This window comes from Eumetopias jubatus, unplaced genomic scaffold (genome assembly GCF_037043125.1).
Source record: "Eumetopias jubatus isolate StellerSeaLion01/CBP00866 unplaced genomic scaffold, mEumJub1_p1.0 scaffold_7, whole genome shotgun sequence".
Lineage (NCBI taxonomy): Eukaryota > Metazoa > Chordata > Mammalia > Carnivora > Otariidae > Eumetopias > Eumetopias jubatus.
The window spans coordinates 86,870,378-86,895,165 of NW_028274813.1; the positions used below are offsets into that span (position 1 = coordinate 86,870,378).

The following is a 24,788-nucleotide window of genomic DNA, read 5'->3' on the forward strand; positions in this document are numbered from 1 at the left end:
TTTTTTAACAAACCACACGGCAAAACAATACTTTAATAAATGTATAGGAAATTACAATTTGAAAATTGCAAATACAGTACATATACATACTATACTTTGATCTTAAATTACATGGGCAAGCCCCAGCTTCAAAATCTTCCTAAAATCAATCATATGCAAAATACCTGGTTTCTGAAAGGGCAAATGGAAATGTATATACAATTTCTTAAAGGGGATATGGCTTACTTAATAACATATTTTTTTTTAGAGAAGCAAAACCTTTCCAAATACACAGTATCTTCCAGGTGCAAAGCTGACATACTACTGGCCATTTCAGTTTTGCATTGCAGTTACTTCAGGATATACTTAATTACATTATTTTGACACTGTCAAAATAGATTTAATTGGGAAAGTCTCCATAAATGTTTTTCAGTCTTACCAAAAATCAGAAAATGTTCGTTGGTCCTCACAATATGATTAGAAGAACAGCGTGGACCCTTTGTAAGAGAGAAATCAATGACAGGATGGCCTGCATGCACATACACAATTCCATACTGAGGAACTCCCCCATGACAATTTCTTCTAATTTGCAGGTTCCTACCAACATCACAAAAAATATCCGATTGGTAAGCTGTAAAATAAATCGGATGCCCTGTCTGGCAAGATGCACGTGACAGATCTGTAGTTAGAAATAAAACTTAAATCATTTGGAAGTCAGACTCGTCTCCCCTCGACACAGCATATAGAGCAAGGTGTCACTATTCATTTGTGACTAATACCCAACTGGCTCATGAGCTAAGCTTGGTTCCAAGACAAACTGAGCCAAATGAACTAATCTTATATCTATTAACACGTCCTATAACTTTAAATTTACTATATGTAAGGTAGAGTCAACAGCAAAATTGCCTAAAACCTTATTCTGTTAAAATTCTGTAAGAACACACGATTCATTATGGTGAATCAATTTATATAAATTCATAAAAAAATTTAGGGGCACCTGGGGGGCTCAGTCGGTTAAGCAACTGACTCTTGATCTCAGGGTCGTGGGTTTAAGCTCAGCATGGAGCCTACTAAAAATAATAAAAAAGAAAAAAAAAAGAAAAGAAATTTAGCTAATTGTGCTTGTTTCAGAAGTGAGTATCTTTTCTAAAGTAATGAGAGAGGTTGTTTGAGAAACAAAACCCAGAGTCTTACTAGAAACGATCTTCACTCATGGTTGTACAGTGTAGTCTATTGCTATCATACTTATTCTGTAAAGTTCAGTGTGCAGAGAAATTTGATCAGGAACGAGCAGCTGTTAAAAAAAAACCGTTCTTCCTCACCTAGAAATACATTTATAAGTGGTGATTTGCTTCTGAAAGATGGTTTTCCTCACATTAAAATGAACGGGAAGCTCATGTATCTAATCTCGCCTGTGTCTATTCTGGGAAAATTCTACCAAAGACAAACACTGTCAGTGAGGACACCTGAGTTCAAGAGACAGAACCAGAACACTTGAGACTTTTAAGAGCAGGAAACTTAACTTTAGAAAATGCAAATAAAGTACCAAAATCTGAAAAGAAAACAGTAAAATAAGAGATCCTGTGATTTGGCAAACAATACTGATGGGAGCTGCAAGCTGCGAAAATCTGGGCTCACATTACACAAGGCACAGCTAATGGAAAGTGTATGTGGGAATTCCATTTGCTTGTGGTTCTGCATTTCAAGGCCCTCTGAGAGAGGCCTTATTCAACTGTATTCCTCACATTAGATTTCTAAGGCAGCATGATCGTTAATGAAAAATAGGTCTTTCCCTAAAATCAAAACGTTGCCCTCTGGCCAGAGTTGTGAAACACAGGTTTTACGTACACAAGTAACTCTGATTATTTGCAAATGTTAATTAAAATACATCACACTGAAGAAACTGCCTAGTTTTTATGCTGTGATCTGTCCTCCCAGTGCAAAATTAACCATGCCAGGTGTTTATCCACAATTCGCCACATCCTTGCACAGGATGGGGAACTCTTCCTGTGAGGGCTGGCTGAGGGGTGTAACTCGGGCTTGCAGCTCTGCAGGTGAGGGACAGACCCAAGGCTCCTTATCAGAGGCAGACCAGTCCCTGGTCCCCTGGTCGTATCTGCTAAATTCACACCCTCCGTTGTGGGTTTTGTCAAGTTACAAAAAGGGAAATCTATCAATTCTCAGTCTCACAGACCCAGTAAAGTACAAAATCTGTAATCCTTGCTACAAAAGACAAAGACAGGAAACTTCATGTGTACCTCACTTTAAATAGAACACAGTCATTAAGATTCACAGAAGTTTTCAGTGTTTCCGCATTTTACAAAAGGCTCCTTTTCAATCCTTGAATGGATTTTAGACTGTTTTATCAAGTAACTTTTCAAGGAATAGGTCAATATGAAAAGTAAGATATACCTATTTAAGATAAAGGGAAGTTTACAAGAAACAAGTTCCGTGGACATGGGAAACAACTACAAATATGGGGAAATCCATTAGCATATAATGGATATTCTTTTCCTTTCTCTTGCTAGGCACCCCAAAGTCCATAAATGCCCAGATGTCCACTGAAATGCTTCTCATTTATTCTTATTTGCCCTCCATATTTATGAGAATTTTGGTTGAAACAGTTTATACCACCCAAATTTTTGAAAAATTCAAATCATTATTTTAAATGGATCCACAGTAAGAATCCCCTAAGTTAATTTTCAGTTCAATTCAACAAATACATACTGGGTTTTATTCAATACCTTTAATCCTCATCAACCCTTTTTTGGGGGATACCATCAACTCATGATCATCTTTCAGGTAAATTCAGGTTTTATCTTCGGTTTACTTACAGTGAGGTACTTGGTAGAAAGATGAAATCTGTTTCCTATCCTTCTTTGATATTATAAGTCATCTGCATGTTTATGTAGGCTTTCAATTCATAACCTGTCTGTCTGGTACACTGTACTCTACTCTTGAGTCTCTGAGGACCCCAAGAACCATAGCCGTTCTTGGTTAAGAAACTGTCCCTGTGAAAATGGACTCCTAAAGTGCATAAAGATAATCTCAAAACCAACAGTTGTAAAATGGAACATGAATATTCACAGCTGCCTCTTTAACACAACTGTTACCAATTAAGTTGCATTTGGTTTGGAAAGTTTCATGTTTAGCCTCTCCACACCACAGACTGAATGTCCATCCCTATTCCTGTGCTTTAAAAAACACAAACACTAGGTCAAAAACCCTCGACTTTTCTTTTTTCCAGAGTAATGTCTTCTCCCTATCTCTTTGGGCATTTCTGCTGTGGTATTATTGGAAAACCTCAAAATTATATCTTAGGGTTTCTGGAGTCCCTGGAGAATCCCTAACCCATATTATCAAACAGAAAATCTCTCTGGAGGAATGTGGTTAATCCACATGTGAAAGATGGGCATTATACACTGACCCTTAGTCCTCCAGAATTTTACACTGAAAGGGCCCAATCTAACTAACTGGTAAGGAGGCCGGAAGCAAGGTACCAAGCAAACTTCTAGTTCTTAAAAGGACAGAGGACCACTGTTTACATTTTGCAGTCTCCTCCTATTCTTAAGTAAAGATAATTCTATGAACAATAAAAGGGATTTCAGGAAGACTTAAATCTGACATTCCACACTCCATCCTTACTCCTATATTTCGTTTTACATTATCATATTGTAACTTGAGTTTAAGATGAACTTCTGCCCTTCAGAATAGTATTGAAAATATTTCCTAAATAAACCTAATGACAGTGATCACAATATGTAAAGATTTGGTTCTGATTAAGATTACAAATAACCCAAAATGTTAACTTTGAGATGCAAAACCCCGTAACATCTGGAAAAAACGGTTTATAAAGTATAACTATAATAATAACATTAAGTTATTTGTGAAATAAAACATTTCTGAAACGTGGGAATACATGCTTATTCCACTCTCTGGATAATGTCTAGTACTCTCTGAGATCTGCTGAGAAATAATTTCTGTAAAAAGAGAGCTGGGTGTCAAATTCCAGAAGCCGGATGTCAAGATTACATAATAAAAAAAAATTCAGTTTTCCAGCACTGGCTCGATAAAAAATGGTCTTTAAAAAGGATTTTTAAATGCAAATACTGAATTCTTGATGCTTCCTTTAAGACATGTACTCTGTCATAATTAATGCAGTGTGGTCTTGGATTGTCTTCTTTGAGGTATCCGTGGAGTCACATCTTACTCTGTGAATAGTGTTTTGGAAACACCTTCATCTGACAATCAGGGTGAAGTCTCATTTTACCATTAAACAGAAACTAGGGCTGTCCGGCTGGAGTGACTGTTCTGAGGGACTCTGCTTGATGTGGACACAGCTGGTAGGGAGTCCATTTCCTCAGGCAGATGTGCGCATTTACTGCCCTCAGTTCTGTGACTGCAGGATGAATAAGGCAGTAGTCCCCAAAACGTATCAAGTTAAGGACTGGAACTCTGACAACGTGCACAAGTTCTGTCCACTTCTTGCCTGTAACTCTGAAGCTGAACAGTACATTTATACATGCCAAATGTGTTCAATAATACATGCTTTGCTTTGGACTGTACTTCCTCCCATTTAGATGAACTTCCAGGAACTGCAATGTCAAGAAAATACCATTACTATTCATTGTACCCAGTTACAATGACACAGGGGAGTAACAATATACAGTGAACCTATTCTTATCCCTTTGATTTCTCCCCTCTTGAAGCTACTCTGTTAGAGAAGTACGTCAGTTTCCAAAGCCAGGATGGCTTCTCATTATTCCAATCCCTCCAGTCCACTCGCAGGTAGAGAAAGAATACTAGACATCAGTTACAAGTCTTTTGCCCGTTTTTTTTTTTTAATAAACCCATACACATATTATTTTGATAAATAAAAAGCATCAATCTGTGAAATGACTTTAGGAAATAAAAACAGGCCTAGTTTTTCTTATGTAGAAGAAGCATGGTAAATATACTTCATGCCTTAATCTGAAGGCAAAAATCAATTTGTAATGTCTCATCTTAGGGGCGCCTGGGTGGCTCAGTCGGTTAAGCATCTGCCTTCGGCTCAGGCATGAGCCCGGGGTCCTGGGATTGAGCCCCACGTCAGGCTCCCTGCTCAGTGGGGAGTCTGCTTCTCCCTCTGTCCCTCCCTGCTGTGCTTGCTCACTCTCTCTCAGAAAGATCTCATCTTAGAGATCGAAAATTATTGCTCTGCTGTTACTGATCTGCAACTCACCTTTTGAAAAGCCTGACCCCTCCCTTAAAGCAAATCTTTCCAGCAGAAAAGTCTTCCTACTTAATTATAAGCACAGATGTTTAATTCTAAAGATAAAGTCCATCAACCCCAGCATTTACTATCAGCAACATACTTAGCTGTATGTGTACGATGGCAGTAGGTTTTCCTGAAGTAAGAGACCAGATATTTAAATCTTCCACGGAATATACATCTTCTATTTTCATCAAGGCATCTTTGACATAGTCTACGTTCAAGTGGCTTGGTACACCTATTAGTTCAGAATATATCATTTATAAGTAAAGTTTATTTTGGGGAAGAAAGCTATACATACCTGATAGAACTTTTTTTCCCCCCAAAGAAACCAAACGGTTTTATCAAATTCAGTTTAAATGGACACTTTAAAATATCTTAATACTTTACGATAAACCATGCACACATAAAGCAAGATATGTTTAAGAGATTAATAATTTTTAAAATGTTCACTCTCACTAAAAGAAATATCAAACCTGAATACTTCATTTAACAAATAAGCTAGGATACACAAAAAAAGAAAGGCAAAAAAAGGGGGGGGGAACATCCAATGATGATGAACCTGCTGTTGAGAACTTACATACTTAGACATAATATCAGTAGGTAGGGATGTTGAAAATATAACAAAGTATCAAGTTAAATGGGAATTAAGGAATTAATAAACCACTAAACATAATTATATCAAGAATCAAAAGAGTTGTATTTTTGTCCCAGCTCCACAGTTTATTAACAGCATTACCTTAAGTAAGCAAGTTATGTTACCCCTCTGAAGCTCAATTTCCTCGTTGGTAAATGGGGATAATGTTCACCTTACCTACTTTTCTTAGCTATTATAAGGATCAAATGGGTAACAGAGGGGAGAGTACATCAATTCTTATATGTTATATACACATAAGTCGTGTAACTATAGCCTAATGAGCATCAGTAAAGAGAAAGACGTGACTCTTACTCTAGGGTGCCCCCCACCCACCAATCTGGTTAAGGGAGGTAATAAACCCACAACGGGGATATTATAGTGAGATCTTACCTTCTAGTATTATAACTATTGTGTCCCATATGATGCGAAATGTTGTAAAAGCCACAAGTAATGAAAATACATATGTACAGATGGGATCAGCAATCTTGTATTCTGGCTGAAAGGTGACAGAACAAAACTGTGTGATTAAATACAGACCAACATAGAACAGACTGTAAAGCAAAGCAAGCCATATTCTGCTCCTGTTCTTTAGCCTTCTATACCAGGACTGAAGAATACCTTTATTTTTGGATACTGCAATTGAGAAACATCTTCAGTCTTTCCTGGATTGTTAAAAAAAAAAAAAAAATTTTTTTTTTTTCTGCCTTTCCTTGTAAGACCTATTTCCAGAAGTTTAATCGTTTGTTCTATTGTTTTCCTCTGTGCCTTCTCTAAATCTTTGACCCAGAACTATAGAATATCAGAGCTGGAAGGACTTTCAGCAGCCACATATCTGGTCTAAGCCTCTCATATAAAAGAGGAGGGACTTGCTCAGAATCAAAGCATTAATGGCACAGCTAAGACTAGAACCCAAATCTCTGGATTTCTAGTCCAGCGTACATTCTGGTACCTAGCAGGTCAGTGACATGGCTTAAAATTGAGTTCTCTAGTGAAGGCAGTCTGGAAGCCCGCTACAGACAAGCTACTCTGAAATGACACTATCATGTTTAGTGCTAGCAAAAGAGCTATACTGATGGCTCAATGAAGCCTACCTAAATGCAAAATGAGTAAGGCTGACTTTGATATCCAGTATACTGATAAAAGACAATTACCTTAATATTTTTAATATTGAAATTAAATATATTTTAAAATAGAAAAACCAGCAATCCTATTACCTTGAATCTTATGATGTATGCAGCTATTAGTACACCAACACTCTGTACCAAGTCCCCCACGGCATGTACAAATGCAGCTCTCACTGCCAGGCTGTCCTGCCCGTGGTCATGTCGACAGCCAGAACCTGTGGTAGGAGAATTTGAAGGCAGGGAGTGGGAATGGGAGTGGTGACCAGACTGGTTCAACAGAAACCCCATTCTGTCAAAAAAAAAAAGAAAACATTATTATTCTTCCTAGTATTGTTGATAAAAATATTTGTTACAAATCAGACATTAATGAGGCAACAGGGAGCTCATTCATCTAATATATATATGAGCACCTATTATATATCAGGTACTGTTTGAGGTATTGGGGTCAAAACAGTGAATAAGACAGACATATCCCTATCCCCATGGAGCTTATGTTCTAGTAGAGAAGGGAGAGAAGTAAACAAATAAATACATACTATACTGCCAGGCAATGCAAATGGTTTGAAGAGATGTAAAGCACCGCGAGGGGATGGAGAGTGCTGGGGCAGTGTAGTCTGTCAGAGAAGGCCTGAGACTCCTCCTGGGCAGAGACCCGGATCAAGTCAGGAAGCAGCATGTGGTGAAAGGGTGTGCTAGGTAGCAGGAGTACCAGGGCAAAGGCCCTTAGATGAAAATGTGCTCTACGTGTTTCAAAAAAGCAGGACAGTTGTTGTGGTGAGACTAAAGTGAGCAAGAAGGGGCGCCTGGGTGGCTCAGTCGGTTAAGCGACTGCCTTCGGCTCAGGTCATGATCCCAGGGTCCTGGGATGGAGCCCCACATCGGGCTCCCTGCTCAGCAGGGAGCCTGCTTCTCCCTCTGCCTGCTGTTTCCCCTGCTGGTGTTCGCTCTCTCTCTCTGACAAATAAATAAAATCTTTAAATAAATAAATAAATAGAGCAAGAATGCTAAGGTATGAGTTAGAGAGGCACACAGGATCTTATTAAAAAGGCTATGGTATGGGGCGCCTGGGTGGCTCAGTCGTTAAGCGTCTGCCTTCGGCTCAGGTCATGATCCCAGGGTCCTGGGATCGAGCCCCGCATTGGGCTCCCTGCTCCGCGGGAAGCCTGCTTCTCCCTCTGCCACTCCCCCTGCTTGTGTTCCCTCTCTCACTGTGTCTCTCTCTGTCAAATAAATAAATAAAATCTTAAAAAAAAAAAAAAGGCTATGGTAAAGACTTTGATTTTATTTTAAGTGGGAATAGAAGCCAGTAGGGTAGGGATTGGCAAACCATGGTCTGTAAACCATATGTGACCGACTGCCTGTTTTTGTAAATAAAGTTTTATTGGGACACAGCTGTGCTCATCTGTTTACATACTAAATGTGGCTGCTTTTGTTCTCTAACTGCAGAGTTGAGCAGTTGTGACAGAAACTGCCAGGCTCTCAAAGCCTAAAAGTTATTATCTGGCCCTTTACAGAAAAGTTTTCTGACTGCTGGTCCAAATAAGTATATAACCTAAAAATGTCATAGCTTTCAGGGAAAGTTTGTTTAAAAAAAATCTTGTTAGGGCGCCTGGGTGGCTCAGATGGGTAAGCGTCTGCCTTCGGCTCAGGTCATGATCCCAGGGTCCTGGGATCGAGTCCCGCATCAGGCTCCCTGCTCCTCGGGAGCCTGCTTCTCCCTCTGCCTCTCTCTCTCTCTGTCTCTGTCTCTCATGAATAAATAAATAAAAAAAAGTTTAAAAAAAAAATCTTGTTAATATATAAGTTAAAAAAAAACTTTGTCCCACTTAAATTCCAAATTATTTGTCAAATTTCAGTATAACTGAGCAAATGAGAAATTTATAATTCCATCAGTGTTTTATTAACATAAGAAAAATTAAGATACCATATAATTTTAAAATACATATAAATACCACTGCACATTACTGAATGCATGGTATAATAGTCTCTAAGTTCACAGAACTTAAAAATATTAATGTGAAAACAATATAGAGTATATGATACCATAATGGTATATACATGCCATTATAAAATTGTCCAAACCCATAGAATATAGAACACCAAGAGAATGAACCCGTATGTAAACTAGGGATGCTGTGTGGTAATGTGTTAATGCTGGTTCATCAACTGTAACAAACGTACCACTCTGATGGAAGATGTTCTCAATGGGGGAAGCTATGCATATATGAAGGCAGTGGGTATATGGGAAATCTCTGCACCTTCTGCTCAATTTTGCTGTGAACCTATAACTATTCTAAAAAATAAAGCTGTTAAATTTTTTTTTTAAATAGAGCTTACATTACATTAACAGCAACTCCAACTGCTGCAGTGATGAGCATTATATCTCCATTTATTTCGTATTTCATATGGATAGTTCTTTGGACAGCTTCATATAGGAGGAATCCCATAAGTATATACACCAACAGCACACTAATCATAGCTGATAAAACCTCTGGAGGGAAAAATATAAACAACAAATATATCTGTAGCATGGCTATTATACTTCATACAAATTAAATATTGTACAATCTTTTATTTATATCTTTCCTCTGAAGAGATGAAAACACTGTATCATTTCTGTCATATTGTTTTCCTTATTTAAAAAGTGTTTAGTAGTTTGCTCTGGATTCTCCACCAATTCATTCTCACCACTCCCCGCTTTCCCCTCATCTCTTTAGGGTCAAACTGTGTATACTTAACAGACCATATACATGGTAAAAATGAAAAACTGAAAAAAATTATTTGTAACATACATGATCACAGACTAATTTCCCAGTAGAAAAGTACACTTACAAATCAATAACAAAGTGAAGAATGCATAACAAAAATGGATAAAGGACACAACTACTAATACACAGAAAATTAACAGAAACAACCAATTCATCAAAATCAATCATAATACAAGAAATTCGAATAAGAATATGATTGTTTTTTATCCCTTACTAAATTGGTAAATATTAAAAAGTCCGATGATAGCCACAGTTAGCAAGGATATACTGGTGGAAGTATCAAGTGGAACTATCTTTTTGGAGAGCAGTTAGTAAAATGAAGCAAAATTTTAAACACATGTATTCCTTGATTCTAGGAATCTATTCAATAGAACACATGATATACATGCAAAGATATACCTACAAGGTTTTTCACTGTAACTTCACTAGTATTAAAAAAATATCTGGAGAGAGCTTAAATGTACACCAATGAGGAACTTAATGGATAAAGTATGATATATACATATGTGGAGTATCATAAAGCCATTTATGTTAAAAAAAAAAAAGAAAAAAATCAGGCAAATTGATAATCACAAGAAAGACAAGAAAGTGTTACATCTGGGAAGTGGGACTAGGAGCTTGGGAAACTTAGTTTTCATTTTATTCTTTTTGGTAATGTTTGAAATGTTTTAAGTTTTACCACAAACACATACTACTTTTAGGCTAAAGAAAATAAGGCATGCAAGTATTCATGAATGCACTTTGACCCAGAAATTCTTCTTCTTGGAATGATATACACATTCATGTTAACTGAGCTACACATATGCAAAATGAGGTGTGTTATGAAGTTATTCATCAAGCACTGTATATAATAGCAAACATCTGAAAACAATAAAAAAGTGATTAGTAAGGGCCCTATAACACGGAATACTATGCAGCTGTTAAAAAAAGGATATAGTTTTTTATGTTCTGATAAGGAGTAATCTCCAAGATACAATGTAATGTGAAAAAAGCAAAGTGTGGATGGTATGTTACTATTTGTGAGAAGAAAAAAGAGAATACATAAACAATATCTGTACATGCAATCTTTGAAAGGACATATAAGATACTTATAAAAAACTGGTTATGAAGAAAATGGGTGGCTGGGAGACAGAGACGACTGCACTATATATGCTTTTATATCATATGAACTTTTACCATGTGAGTATACAGTAGAGATAATCTTGTATCTTTTCAAGATAACACAATAGGGCAATGGGGAGTACTTACATTTTTAAATAACTAACATTATAATATAAAACTATTGACACTCAAAATAATAAAAGCAAGAAAATACTTTTAAAGAAAACTTTTCCTTTAGAGAAACCAGACACTAGACACTGATCTTGTTAAAGGTAAAACAATCTGGGAAACTGTTATCTGAGTCAAGTCATTGCTCAAAGGTTCCAGGCAGTTCAAATATACTGAACTTTGATACATTTTTATTCTGATGCATAAATTACAACAAAGGAAAGTTATCTAGCAGTTATAAGCTGTTTCCTGAACACATCTCAGTAATGTAGCTCAACTCCAATAAAATCCTGTGCATTAGCAGAACAAATGTTGGGATAACACAACATACAAAACCATGGTTTTTGTATTCAAAACATAAGACACTATTCAAAACCATCGTACGAAAACAAAACAAAACAAAACCATGGTACGCCTATTTCTGACATACTAATCATCACACTTCAAAAGACACATGCGGCTGAAGAAGACCGAGAAAGACACTCTGAAATACACAAAGCTGTGAAGAGACTACCACATCAAGTGCAGACTCTCAGCAGCTTGAGGATAGGACCAGTTCCATTCCACATCACATTTTCTGTGACATTCAGCAGAGTGGTTGTCATGTAGCAAATATTTATGTATGGATTTGCTGAATGAGGTTAGTTAGGTTGAGCAAGGGAAGATGATAAAAGGCTATACAATTAAAGGTAAGCTAAATGTGAATAATAGGTTATTTACTAAATCCCCCAAAACAATAAGTAGATTGGTTAGAAGGGGAGAATTAAGCCAAATACAAGACAGAAAATGCATGGAATTTTCGTCTTAAATTATAACTGCTGATGGTAAAGTACACACATATTAAAAAAATATATTTTTAAACTGTAAATTTCATGTACTAGCGGTGCTTCATTTTACTCACAAAGTAAGAGAACTTTCTCTTTAAAATTGGTATTTAACAGGGGTGCCTGGGTGGCTCAGTCGTTAAGCGTCTGCCTTCGGCTCGGGTCATGATCCCAGGGTCCTGGGATCGAGCCCCACATCGGGCTCCCTGCTCAGCGGGAACCTGCTTCTCCCTCTCCCACTCCCCCCTGCTTGTGTTCCCTCTCTCACTGTATCTCTCTCTGTCAAATAAATAAATAAAATCTTAAAAAATAAATAAATAAAATTGGTATTTAACATATACCAATTCTGGGGTGACTGGCTGACTCAGACAGTAGAGCATGCAACTCTTGATCTGGGGGTTGTGAGTTCGAGCCCTACGCTGGGGGTAGAATTTACTTAAAAAATACCAATTCTTCTCAAACTCTTTCCCGCCACACACCCCGCCGAAAAAGAGAACTTTATCATGTAGTCAAGGTTGAAGCTACCAATTAGGCCATATAGTTTTTAAGATGACTTAATCAAATTGTTAATATAAAATTATAAAGCAATACTCTTTACTTCTAAAAATTCATAACTATACAAGTTAATGACAAAGTTGTGATTGCTTATGAAAATCTAAAACCAATAATTAAAAATTCTTTCAAAACCCCCTAATTATAATTAGGTTGATAATACAGTTTTCCTGGGATAGTCCTAATTTATGTCTGCTATCCTGGCAAAATTATTAAAAGTGCCCCACTTCACTCCCAAAAGTGTCCTGGTTTGGATGCTAAATGGTAAGTTATATTAGTAGGTATGCCAGAGAAAATACTGGATGTCTAGTTAAATTTGCATTTCAGATAAATAATATTTTAGTATAAGTATATCCCAGGCAATATTTCAGACATATTGGGAGTCCTGCAAGAGTGTGTGTGTGCACGTGCAGACCACACACTAAAGCTGGCAACTCCATATCCCAGTGATAATTTTCCTAAACACTTAAAATCACCTTTTTGTGAACTTTTATATAAGGCACAACCAATAAAATAAAATTTATTTTATTTCAAAATAAAGTTAAATGAAAGTCGAACTAAAGCATGAACAAAGATCCTTGGCAGGGAGGATTCCCACACTTAGAAGGCCCACTAGGCTCCTGCAGCCTGCAGAGGAAGACTCACTTTTCCACACCAGTTTTCACCCATGTAAGTAGCATAAAAGGGATCCCAACGTCTGCCCACAGTTAAGAGTAATGGAATTCAGCTGATTCCTAGAAATTGCTAAACGACATATTAAGAATGCTACTATCAATGATATCCCTTTTCCAGCAATTAATGAGGAATGTGTCATGTCTCATTCCCTTGGTGAAAAGCAAAGACATTCAACTTTTATTTTTTATTCTAATCACCTGTCAAAATGTCTTGTAGACAGAATACTGATAAATGCAAAAAAAAAATTTAAGATTTTTAGGGCTGAGATTTATAACCGAGAAGTATAAAACACAGATAATACTATATAGCTAAAAATCCTAGTAGTAGTAATACGATCATTTATTTTGATAAAAGCTCTTTCACTGTGAATAAATTCAACTGGTGAAATGTCATGAATAGGACGAATTAGCATTTACAATTTTTTTCATGGTTTTTTTTTTTTTTTTTAAGAGAGGGAGGGATAAAGGGGGCGGTTCGGGGAGGGACAGAGGGAGAGAGAGAGAATCTTAAGCAGGACCCACACCCAGTGCAGAGCCTGATGCAGGGCTCGATCTCACAGCCCTGAGATCATGACCTGAGCTGAAATCAAGAGTCGGACGCTTAACCAACTGAGCACCCAGGCGCCCCTTTCATAGTATATTTTAACATGATGGAATGTAGATAAACATAGGCAAGATTTTTTCCTCCCAACATTTAAGAGAGAGGGAAGCTTTCCATCAACAACCAAATTATGACTTCTCCAGTCTTCTCATTCTTGCTCCGGGTTAGTCTCCGGTCACAATAAAGTTTTTCAACACAAAGGCGTACATGACATATGGATTTTTCATTTTTGAAAGGAGACCCAGAACTTTCACAATTGAAACCCCAGATTTCCATGAAAGTTACTACCCCGGGAACTTTAGGTAAACTTGACTATAAATGGAAATTTATCATAAATGAAAAATTCTTGAAAGAGATTTTTATGGAAATTCTAGAAAATCTATTATAGTAGTTCCAACACATTTTGCTACTTTACGCACAAATAATTAAATCTTTAAATTCATCTGACTGAACTATCACACTGGAGGAGGGAATAAGATGAGCAAATATGTGTTTTTTATTATAACATCACTTAGGTCTTTTCATTCAGCTGAAATATAAACAAACGTTTATGGTCAATGATCTATTAAGACCGAAATATACCCTGAATTTCACATACAGAGAATAAGCAGTTTTGGTTTGAATGGCTAATAAATGGTAAGAAAAAAAATCAAATGGGAGAAAACACAGATGACTGTCAAGTTTTGATAGTAATATAAAATGTGAAAAATGTTTACTGCATATTTTAACACATCTATAAATTTCCAAAACTAGAAGTTTTCAAGGTTTATATGAAAAACACCGAGTCCTTCTCTGTTCTCCTGTTAATCTTCATTACAGTACCTTCTTTTGCTTCCTAGCATTTACTATAACTTATAACTGTGTTGTGTACATATTTACTGTCTCTCTCTCCAACCTATACTATTAGTCATTCAATCAACAGGTAACCATTGAGCACCTATTCAGTGAATGAGTAACAATGTGCTTCAATTATGTAAACCACACTCAACCCAAGCATATTTTTTTTCATGAGTGCTGCCTAAATGTACTGGCCTATCATAACTGTTAACTTTGCTAATGCTATGTTGCCAATAATGAGTATATTTCCTTTAAATTCCATAACGCTTGTCTATTGCCTCAAAAAACTATAGCAAACATCCAAAGACAGGTTTCAGAGGTTTAAAAAAATGAACAGGGAAGGAGAGTGGAGACAGTATTCCCTCCTGTACTTCCTTTTATGTTATTTCTCTTTTTTACCTTCTTCAGTAAAACACAGGAAGGAAAGAGAAGGAAAATCAATGGGCTGTGCTGGATTTGCCTAGGATTTCCAAATTTGTATTTGTATTTCACCTCACACAGACAACCCTACTGCACTCAGGCTAAAGACATCACATAGCATTTTTCAGTGGCCTACTGTTGCCACTGGAATACCAGGCTAAACTGCAAAGCAGTCTTTGGATCCTTTCAGTTCCTATTCTTTTTTTTTTTTTTAAGATTTTATTTATTTATTTGAGAGAGAGAGAATGAGAGAGAGAGAGAGCACAAGAGGGAAGAGGGTCAGGGGGAGAAGCAGACTCCCCGCTGAGCAGGGAGCCCGATGCGGGACTTGATCCTGGGACTCCAGGATCATGACCTGAGCCGAAGGCAGTCGCTTAACCAACTGAGCCACCCAGGCGCCCTTTTCAGTTCCTATTCTAAATAATCTATTTCCTGCCTTCTCACCACTCCCTCTACCCCATACCCAAGGTGCCCAGCACTCTCAAACTGACTTTTGGCCCAACATGGACCACCTCACTCACGTCTTCCTTCTGCCTCAGCAAAAACTCCTATTTCTAGGAGGTACCTATTCTTTTCCACATGTTCAGGTGATATGAATTCTTGCTAAGATGTGAATCATTAATTGGCATAGCCCTCGTCAGGGGTGGGAGGACGTTGTTAAAATGAATCACTAACCAGGGAGAAGAGATTTTGTTTTTTTGGCTGCATGTATAGGGAAAGAGATTTTTTAGCTGAATACTTTCTGCTCCTTTAGCATCAGGGAATGAAACAGCAAACGACAGAGAATTAGCACTGCACAGTGGGTAACAAATCACAAATCTACTGTAGTAGAACCATCATCTAGCCACATCTGCCAAGGTCTTTGCTGAGTGGAACTACACTCTGCCATAAGACTCCTGCACTGTACTTTGCCATTAACCTAGGCCGATGATTTGCATTGCCAAAATGTAAATCCTGCTTTTTTATTTCAAATACAAACAACTCTTACTAAGTCCTTTTACATGGTAAGATACAAGATAGAATCTCTATCTTAATCTAATCCTTGCTGCTTCTTCAGCCCAAGAACTCACAGAAAAGTCTTAAAATAAAAGTCAATTAAGCTCATAATCCACAGAGAAGGATAAAAGTAGAAAGCAAGGGGATAGCACTGTTCTCTTGAGAATAGCAATTCCCCTTTGGGAGATAATGCTGTTTTTCCTAAGGATCTGTGGGATTTCTGCTACAGTGTGTTTCATTGAGTTCTGTTTTTTTTTTTTTTTTAAAGATTTTATTTATTTGAGAGAAAGAGAATGAGAGATAGAGAGCACGAGAGGGAAGAGGGTCAGAGGGAGAAGCAGACTCCCTGCTCAACAGGGCTCATGACCTGAGCCCAAGGCAGTCGCTTAACCAACTGAGCCACCCAGGCGCCCCAAGTTCTAAGTTTTATGAACTTCCAGGATAAGAGGACATACCCAGAGTCAAATGAATCCAGGCATTTAAAAATATCTCATATATGGTTCCTAGCCTGCTCCCCCTTTTCCCACATAAGAACTGCCACTGTAGCTCACCGTAAAGTAATAAAGAAAAGAAAAACCTGAATGACTTTACACAATCTGTGAGTTCACACGAAGGAAAGAAATGTACCACCAGAATGGAACAGATCCCTGGGACAGCTATTTGATCCTCCCCTCAAAACTAAAAACACCTTTCTCTCACCCTCACTAAATGATTTTTGCTAAAATAAATTTAGTTACATTGCCAAAAATGTTACCAAAGGGGTACCTGGGTGGCTCAGTTGCTTGTGTCCAGCTCTGGATTTTGGCTCAGGTGAAGAGATCGAGCCCCATGTGGGGCTCCACACTCAGTGGGGAATCTGCTTGAGATTCCCTCTCCTTCTGCCCCTCCCCTGTTCTTTCTCTGGAATGAATAAATAAATCTTAAAAAAAAAAAATTACCAAAGACCTGAGTTAAAAAGTACAGCTCTAAAAACTGCTGCTTAATCATCAGGGTGAATCACCTTACTTTTCTCCTACTAACTAACTGAGACAGTTATGCTCAGAGAATTCTGATTAGCAGGGAGGGAAGGCAAGTAATTTGGGGGTGTGGAGCATTTGAGAGATATGAGAAGTGTGGGCAGGATGATATACTGGTAGGGAGAAGAGGGAAGGAAAAGAAGATTGGAACTAGCTTTTATTGGGAATTCACTCTGGGCCAGATCTACCAGGTCAGGTACTTAGACCTTACCACCTTACGTATTCTTTACAATTCTGCAATGCAAGTGTTATCATTCATATTTTACAAACAAAACCAAAAACAAACCCTTGTACGTAGATTAAATCATCTCTAAAAGGTCGTATAGCTAGTAAAATTGCAGATCTCTGATCTGAACCAAAGACAACTTATTCACAAAACTCTAAAAGTGGAAAGTACCAAATGGACTGCTCCTGCCTGACGTCAGGGGGAAACTCCTCTGACTAATTTCTTACTTAGTTAAAGGGACTGAGAAGTCAGGCTGTACCATCCCGTTATATTATGAATCAAAGAACTTTTTATAGTGTAGTTTGTGAATATAATCACAGTTTCAGAATTACAGATAAATATTTTCAAGTCCCAAATATTTTAGTCCCCAAATTTTAAAAATATCCCATTCCTAGTTTGGAAACTGGTTTAATTTACCCCAAACACAAGTGATTGGAGGTTCATGAGCTGTATTAAATGATCTGTTTCACAGTTTTCATGTCCTTATTTACTCAGCCTGAATAAGCAACAATTCAGCTAATAATCTTGTATACTGCACTTATTACTGCCAGACACACAGAGTTTAATATTATCTATTTCCATCCCTACTTCATTCATGGTCTAGAACAAGATACAATTTCATACAAACAGCTAATAAAAATGTAACAAACGCTATTAGGCATGTATAAACTGTTAGAAGCAAACAAAAAGGAAATAAATTTAAGGAATGGTATCCACAGGCACACACTTCCAGGTCTAGAACTGGGTATACAGTATGCTGCCTTCTGCATCAGACAGGGTGGCAGGGAATGGGATATGAACATGTATGAGAAACACATAAGGTAAGGTGGTAAAGCACTGGTGACCCAATCACTTGCTTATCTCTGCTGTTTTTATTTGAATGAACTCTCAGGGGAGAGGAGTCAAATGCTGTATCTAGTCCATAATTGTGAACTTTGTACTTTTAAGGAAAAAGGAATATTTGACTTTCTACAGAAACTTGCAGAGATAAATAGGAACATTCAGTTCTATTCTCTCTCATCTTTTCACAGTGCTTGTTGTCTATGAAGAAATGAAGTGACTAAAGTATTTCTTTGATATCTAATAGAATTTCCATGATTATGGGTTCTTATTATATGTAGGACTTTCTATGTTCTGTTACTACATGTTTCTGAGAGGAGAATTCCACTATTTTCATTAGCGTTCCAAGGGGTCTATAATCTAAAAGGTTAAGAGCCGCAGGATAAAATGAAATGCACTCTTTCAAACAGTGGTAGAAGGTAAAAAACCCCATTCCATAATGCTGGGTTTGAATGTTAGATCTTAAATTGAAGGTGTTTAAATCACAAGAAATTAAAGTTTGAAAATAATCTTGAAGTTGTTTAAAAAGCCCAAGGCAATCAGGTAACAAATGACTGTATAATATGTTGATAAGCAGTGGGTGCACTGCGCAGTGGGTAACAAATCACAGACACACCTCAGGGCATTAGCTCTCTGGTATAGCAAGCAGCGGACAGTGCTGAGGGGTGGGGGTGCCGGAGATTTCCCAACCCAATGATCTGGATAGCTACTTGGGATGTAGCCTTTCAGGTACAATGGAGTTTTACACAGAAGGCCCAGTGACTAAATTTTAGAAGACCTAGATGCTGAGTTAAGATGAAGGTAAAAAGTAACCAAGAAGGGGAAGAACTGACTGATATATTAGCCAAGAAGGTCAGTGTCTCTACAAAATTAAACTGCAAGTTGTTAATTCTGTTAAGACAGGTTTTGCTAAAGCTACCTAAATATCAGCTTCTGGATTCTAAGCAAATGACATCTGGACATATGGCATTTCACATACTAGTTCACATAATTGTTTTATACATATTTTTAAAATAAGTAAAAAAATCTAAAAACACAGTAACACAGAAAGAGTTGTATGGATAACAATGTGTGATTTTAACCTCTCAAATATTTGTTCAAAATAGGAAAATAAAAATATGTATACTGTTAAAGAAAAAAACTTAATGACACTTGTCAACACCTGCTAAAGAAGACTTTATTCAAAGGGGGAAGCTACCAAGAAAGGTAGAGGACCACTGCAATAGAACTCTGCACTGGGCGGGGTGGGGGAGGAGAGATTGGGTTCAGCTCTGAATACTGTATGGGCAAGTGGGAATTTAGAGCCAAGGAGCAGTGTGGGAGTCAGTGAATGGAAAATTCCTAAGAGGAAACATCAGGGGTGAGGGAGATTCTGGCTAAACTGACTTAAGAGAATTTTCGCTAGAGACAGGTCAGTGCAATGAGACATTACCTAGGGGATAACCCATCAGATACTGAGTGGGGGGGTTCTGTTAAACTGGCTTAGCAGGGTTCTTGCTAAAACAGAATTTTATAAGGAAGTACACAGATGGGCTTGGGAGAAGGTTCAGGAGACTGACTAAAATTTGGTCAAGCAAAGAATCTTTATCAGCATTTACAGAATTATGATGATACAATGGCAGCAACAAAGGTCAGCCACACAGTATATGTGAAACATATTACTGTATCGCTTAAGATCTGGGCTAAGCAGCCTTTGGCTGGAATACCTGAAGTGTGAGAAAGAAGCTAATACCCATTAGCATAAACTCATGTGGTTTTGCCTGGTTGAGTAAACTGAAGGTAAACTTTTTTCTGATAACATCTTCAGGAAATAGAGATAAATAACATTTAAAGATTAATGATTACCATATAATTTTATATGTGTAAACTGTTTAAAGCTGACTAGGCTGAATGTATCCTGGACTATATGTATCTGAATAAATCTTGTTCATCTATTTCCATTTGCTTTATTCAAATAGGTTATCACCAGAAAGATTTCAGTTACTCAGAGGTTAGTTATAGTTCATTGTGGTTTTACTATGAAATTTTATAAACCAGAAGAAATTACCAATTACCTACCTAAGCGATGGAATCCAAAGGTGAATCTTTTGGTTGGTGATTTTGAAGATAGCCACAAAGCAAGCAGGGTCAGTATGATAGCGCTTAGGTCAGTTAACATATGAAGTGCATCTGTCATGATTGCTAGGCTGTTTGCAATGTATCCACCTTGGAGTAAGGGTGAGAGGGAAGAAGGAATAAGTTAATTAAAATAATAAACATAAGCAAACCAAAAATATGTAACATCCTACAAAACATCAAATTTGAGCTAAATCTTTATCCTATTACAATTAAATCAAGATATCCTGAAATTTTATGCAAAACATTAAATATGTGTATTTTTGTGGTGAAAATGTCCATTTCTATGGACAGATTCTCTGAGGAGTCAATGACCTTAAAAACATTAAGAACTGGGGTGCCTGGGTGGCTCAGTTGGCTAAGCGTCTGCCTTTGGCTCAGGTCATGATCTCAGGGTCCTGGGATCCAGCCCTGCTGTTGGGCTCCCTGCTGCTTCCCCTGCTTGAGCTCATGCTCTCTCTCTCTCTCAAATATATAAAATCTTAAAAAAAAAAAAAATTAAGAACCACTAAACTGGGCTCTAACACATAGAAATTTTGTGTTTTAGCACTGCAGCTTTTACTCAACCTACTAATCCTACTATTAGTGAAATTAATAACCACAATATCTAAATATTACAAGAAAGCTGAAGATAGGTACTCACTTGTTTGAGAGGGTTTGACCACAAAATTAAACTGAAGAAATTTTTTAAATGTACATTAGTTCAAAATGAAGGATACAGATAACTGATTCCCTTGGGTATAGATAACAGTGTCTCAGAGAGATTAAAGGTGGTATTTAGAATAAAATTTTTCCAGGCATTATATGTATATGTGATATATAAAATTAATTTTGTATACGTGTGTGTGTGTGTGTATATATATATGTATGTTGTTCTATTATGGTTAACCAATTGTCCTAGCGCCATTCATTGAATAAGCTTTTTATACACAATATTCAAACCTTTATATGTATCAGAATCACCTGGAAGATTTGTTAAACTACAGATTGCTTGCTCCACTCCCAGAATTTCTAATTCCAGAGGGCTGGATGAGGCCTGAGAGTTTCCATTTTTAACATGTTCCCAAGGTGATGTCGATGCTTCTAGTCTTGGTATCTTTGAGAATCACTGTTAAAATGAACTTCATGATCAGGGTGTTATGACATATAAGTGTGCTGAGCCGTTGTTCCCCTCTTTCTGGGATGAGTGTGCAGAGCCAAGAGCAGCAGGCGACTGAGCTGGTGATCTCGTAATCACATCCATTTATTCCAGTGTGGTCTATACAAATACCACTTTTAATATTCCCTTGACATTAAAGAGCTGGAAATCACTGAGAAAAATACAAGTTGGTGGCTAAGAGGGTTTTGGACTCTCTGAGACTCTCTCAGCAAGTTACTTAATACTTTTGAGCCTCAGTTTCCTTATCTGTAAGGGTAATACCTTAAAGCTGTACTGTCCAGTAAGTCTCCGAGATGATGGAAATGTTCTATCTGTGCTGTCCAGTAGAGTAGCTACTAGTCACATGTAGCTTTTGAGCATTTGAAATATGGATAATGCAACTGAGGGATTTATTTTATTTAATATTAGTTAACCTAAAGAGCCATGTGTTGATAATCATCAGCAAAAAAATAAAGTAAGGACCTCTGAAAATCATCTCCTCTATGAAAGTAATGAGAACATGGGCAAAAATGGTCCAAATCAGTTTTTTAGAACTCTGGAAATTAACCAAAGACTGATACAGGTAGTATTCATTCAAGGAAAACAATTGAATCTTTATAAGAACATCGAAAATTCTGTAGCCTTGGACCCATCTCTCTCTCTCCTGTTCTATGGCAGCCCTGAAAACCAATAGGCAACAATCGTAGTGAAAACCAGCCTGGGGGCACCTGGATGGCTCAGTTGGTTAAGCGACTGCCTTCGGTTCAGGTCATGATCCTTGAGTCCCCAGATCGAGTCCCGCATCAGGCTCCCTGCTCTGCAGGGAGTCTGCTTCTCCCTCTGACCCTACCCCCTCTCATGTGCTCTCTTTCTTTCTCTCTCAAATAAATAAAATCTTTAAAGAAAAAAAAAAAAAACAGCCTGGCAGCCACTGCAAGAGATGAAATGGGGGTTAGAGATACTTACAAGCCCCATTCCCAAAGAACTATCATTATTTGATCCGCCTGGTAGTTCCCTGGGGAAAAGCACAGTAGCAAGGCCGTTTTGACTTGACTTAGGATCTATCTGCCTTAGGCAAACCCTAAGGAATGTTTGTCAAAAAACAATCCAAGGGAATTGTTTAATACTGCAGCTGCCTGAAACAATAGGTGACAATGTGCTCCCTGTATTCTGAAATTTCACAATCATATACCTTGGTATGGGTTTATTTTCACCCAGTTTGCTGGGTTTTTGTTGACTCTTTTTATCTGGAAAGGTATACACTTCAATTCTGGGCAAATTTCTTAAACTGTATTGTTGACAGTTTCTTTTCTTCTGTTTTCTCTATTCCCCAAATTCCTATTATTTGGAGTTTGGATTGATACACTAATTTTCTTATGTTTTTCCTCCTATTATATATTTCTATCTTTTTGCTCTACTCTGAGATATCTTAGTTCATCTTGTAACTTTTTTATGGAGTTCAAAATTTTTTTGTTTTTATTGTTCAAAAGCTCTTTACCTTGAATTTCTTGTCTATTCTTGTAGGTACATATCTCTTATTTCTGTGGATACTAACTATGTCTGTTTAACTAGTTTCCTTATTTTAGTCTTCCTCTTGACCCACACGTCTAGGGGTACCAGGTGCAACCAATTCTGGGCCTACTTAGGATTCTGAAGAACAGCAGTTCTCAGTATGGTCCCCAGTATCAGGATCTCCTGTGAACTTGTAAGAAATGCAAATTCTCAGGCCCTATCCCAGACCTACTTAATTAGAAGCTCTCACCCAGCAATTTGTGTTTTAATAAATTCTCTAGGTGTTTCTGATGAATTAGTGTAAACTGGGTTGATTCTTGGCTTTCCCCAACTGCTGCATAGGAGGTGGCTTTCTTGGGTCTATTAACTCAGTTATTTCTTTTATCTATCTCCTTTCTCGTTTCCCAAAGTTATGTTGTTATTATCTTGTCTCCAGTTTTCCCCATCTATGTGGACACATACACACACAGACCCATATGTGCATGGATATATGGCTATACACATATATATACATTTAAAAATCCCTTTATTTTAGTTTGAGAGGCTTCAGGAGAAAGTACATTTAAAAGATACATGAGTTCATTTGCCATCTTTACTGGGAAGTCTGCATTCATTCTTCAAGCTTTTTCACTCCCAATAAAAATGCAGTTGTTAATCAACGACTATTACTAAATTCAAAGGATAGTTTAGTTCTCATCTCATTAGACCTCTCAGCAGCTTTAACTTATTTATTTCCACTTGGAAATACTCTATTTTCTTAGATTCTGAAATACCTGTTTGTCTTTTGCCTGACGTCTAAAGTTGAGTTCCTCAAAACAGACTCTGTAGGTGGTTTTTTCCATTCTGATAGTACTACACACTGTATCTCTTAACTTGACCTCTCTTCTGAACTATGGACTCACATCTAACAGCTCACTAGACATCTTTACTGGCTATTTTACATACATGTGATAATGAACACTGTCTAAAACAACCCTTGAGCCCATGCCTAAATCCTGTTCTGTATTTTCTCCCTGCCTAATTAAAAGACATAAAATTCCATACACTCAGTTGCTTAGGTGAGAAACTTCAGAATCAACCCCCACATCTAAACCATTAGTCAATTTTGTTAATGTTACCTCTAGAGTATTTCTCAATCTCCCTCCACACCAGTCCAAGCCATAATTGTTTCTTTTCTGGACCTCTGCAATAGTTTACTTGCTTCCATTCTTGCACCCTCCAATCCATCTCCACATAAGGGCCAGAATAATCTTTTAAAAACATAAATCCCATCATATCACTCTCCACTTAAAAGCCCTGACTGGTTTTTCATTGTACTTAGAATTAAAAACTACATTCATAATATGGTCTATCAGAACCGGCCTGATCTGGTCCTCTGGCCTCTTTCTTATTATATTCCAGTGAAACTTGCCTTCTTTTTAGGTCCTTTTAAAGAATTGAAGGTTTTTAGGACCTTTGTACATGCTGTTCTCTTCACTTGGAAAACTCCTCCACTCCTTTTGCTTGAATAACTTTTTTTTGGTTTAACTGTAGCTGGCTCATACATAAACTATGTCCCACTGGTTACTATGTCTTATAGTACCTTGTTCTTTTGCTTCATAACACTTCAGGCCATACGGACTTTAAATTTATTTATTTGTTTAACATCTGTGCCCTCCATTAGACTGCTTCAGATAGTAGGTTTTATTATTTTTTTAAAAGTTTATTTATTTGAGAGAGAGAATGAGACAGAGAGAGAGAGCATGAGAGGTGGGAGGGTCAGAGGGAGACGCAGACTCCTCACGGAGCAGGGAGCCCAATGCAGGACGCGATCCTGGCACTCCAGGATCATGACCTGAGCCAAAGGCAGTCGCTTAACCAACTGAGCCACCCAGGCGCCCCAGATAGTAGGTTCTGTAAAAGTACTCAAAAAATGCTTGCTGAATGATCTAAAGTTTCAAAGCAAGTTAGTGGCAAAGCCAAGATTCAAAATCAAGTCTTCTCTTTCAGATCTTTAAATTACTTCATTT

General features: G+C 37.5%; 2 protein-coding genes across 3 annotated transcripts in view; one reads left to right on the forward strand and one right to left on the reverse strand.

Moving 5' to 3' along the window:
• The window catches only part of LOC148163941 (uncharacterized), a 55,456-nt gene that overhangs the window by 25,071 nt on the left and 5,597 nt on the right, over positions 1-24,788 (forward strand). The window lies entirely within an intron of this gene.
• The window catches only part of SLC30A4 (solute carrier family 30 member 4), a 27,989-nt gene continuing 3,201 nt past the window's right edge, over positions 1-24,788 (reverse strand). The window contains exons 2-7 of the mRNA XM_028126666.2: positions 20,073-20,219; positions 9,329-9,482; positions 7,082-7,280; positions 6,258-6,363; positions 5,334-5,468; positions 1-4,574 (exon numbers count right to left, since the gene is read on the reverse strand). Of these exons, the coding sequence (XP_027982467.1) occupies positions 4,420-4,574; positions 5,334-5,468; positions 6,258-6,363; positions 7,082-7,280; positions 9,329-9,482; positions 20,073-20,219 (896 nt within the window). The 3' untranslated portion in view covers positions 1-4,419. The remainder of the gene's footprint in view (positions 4,575-5,333; positions 5,469-6,257; positions 6,364-7,081; positions 7,281-9,328; positions 9,483-20,072; positions 20,220-24,788) is intronic.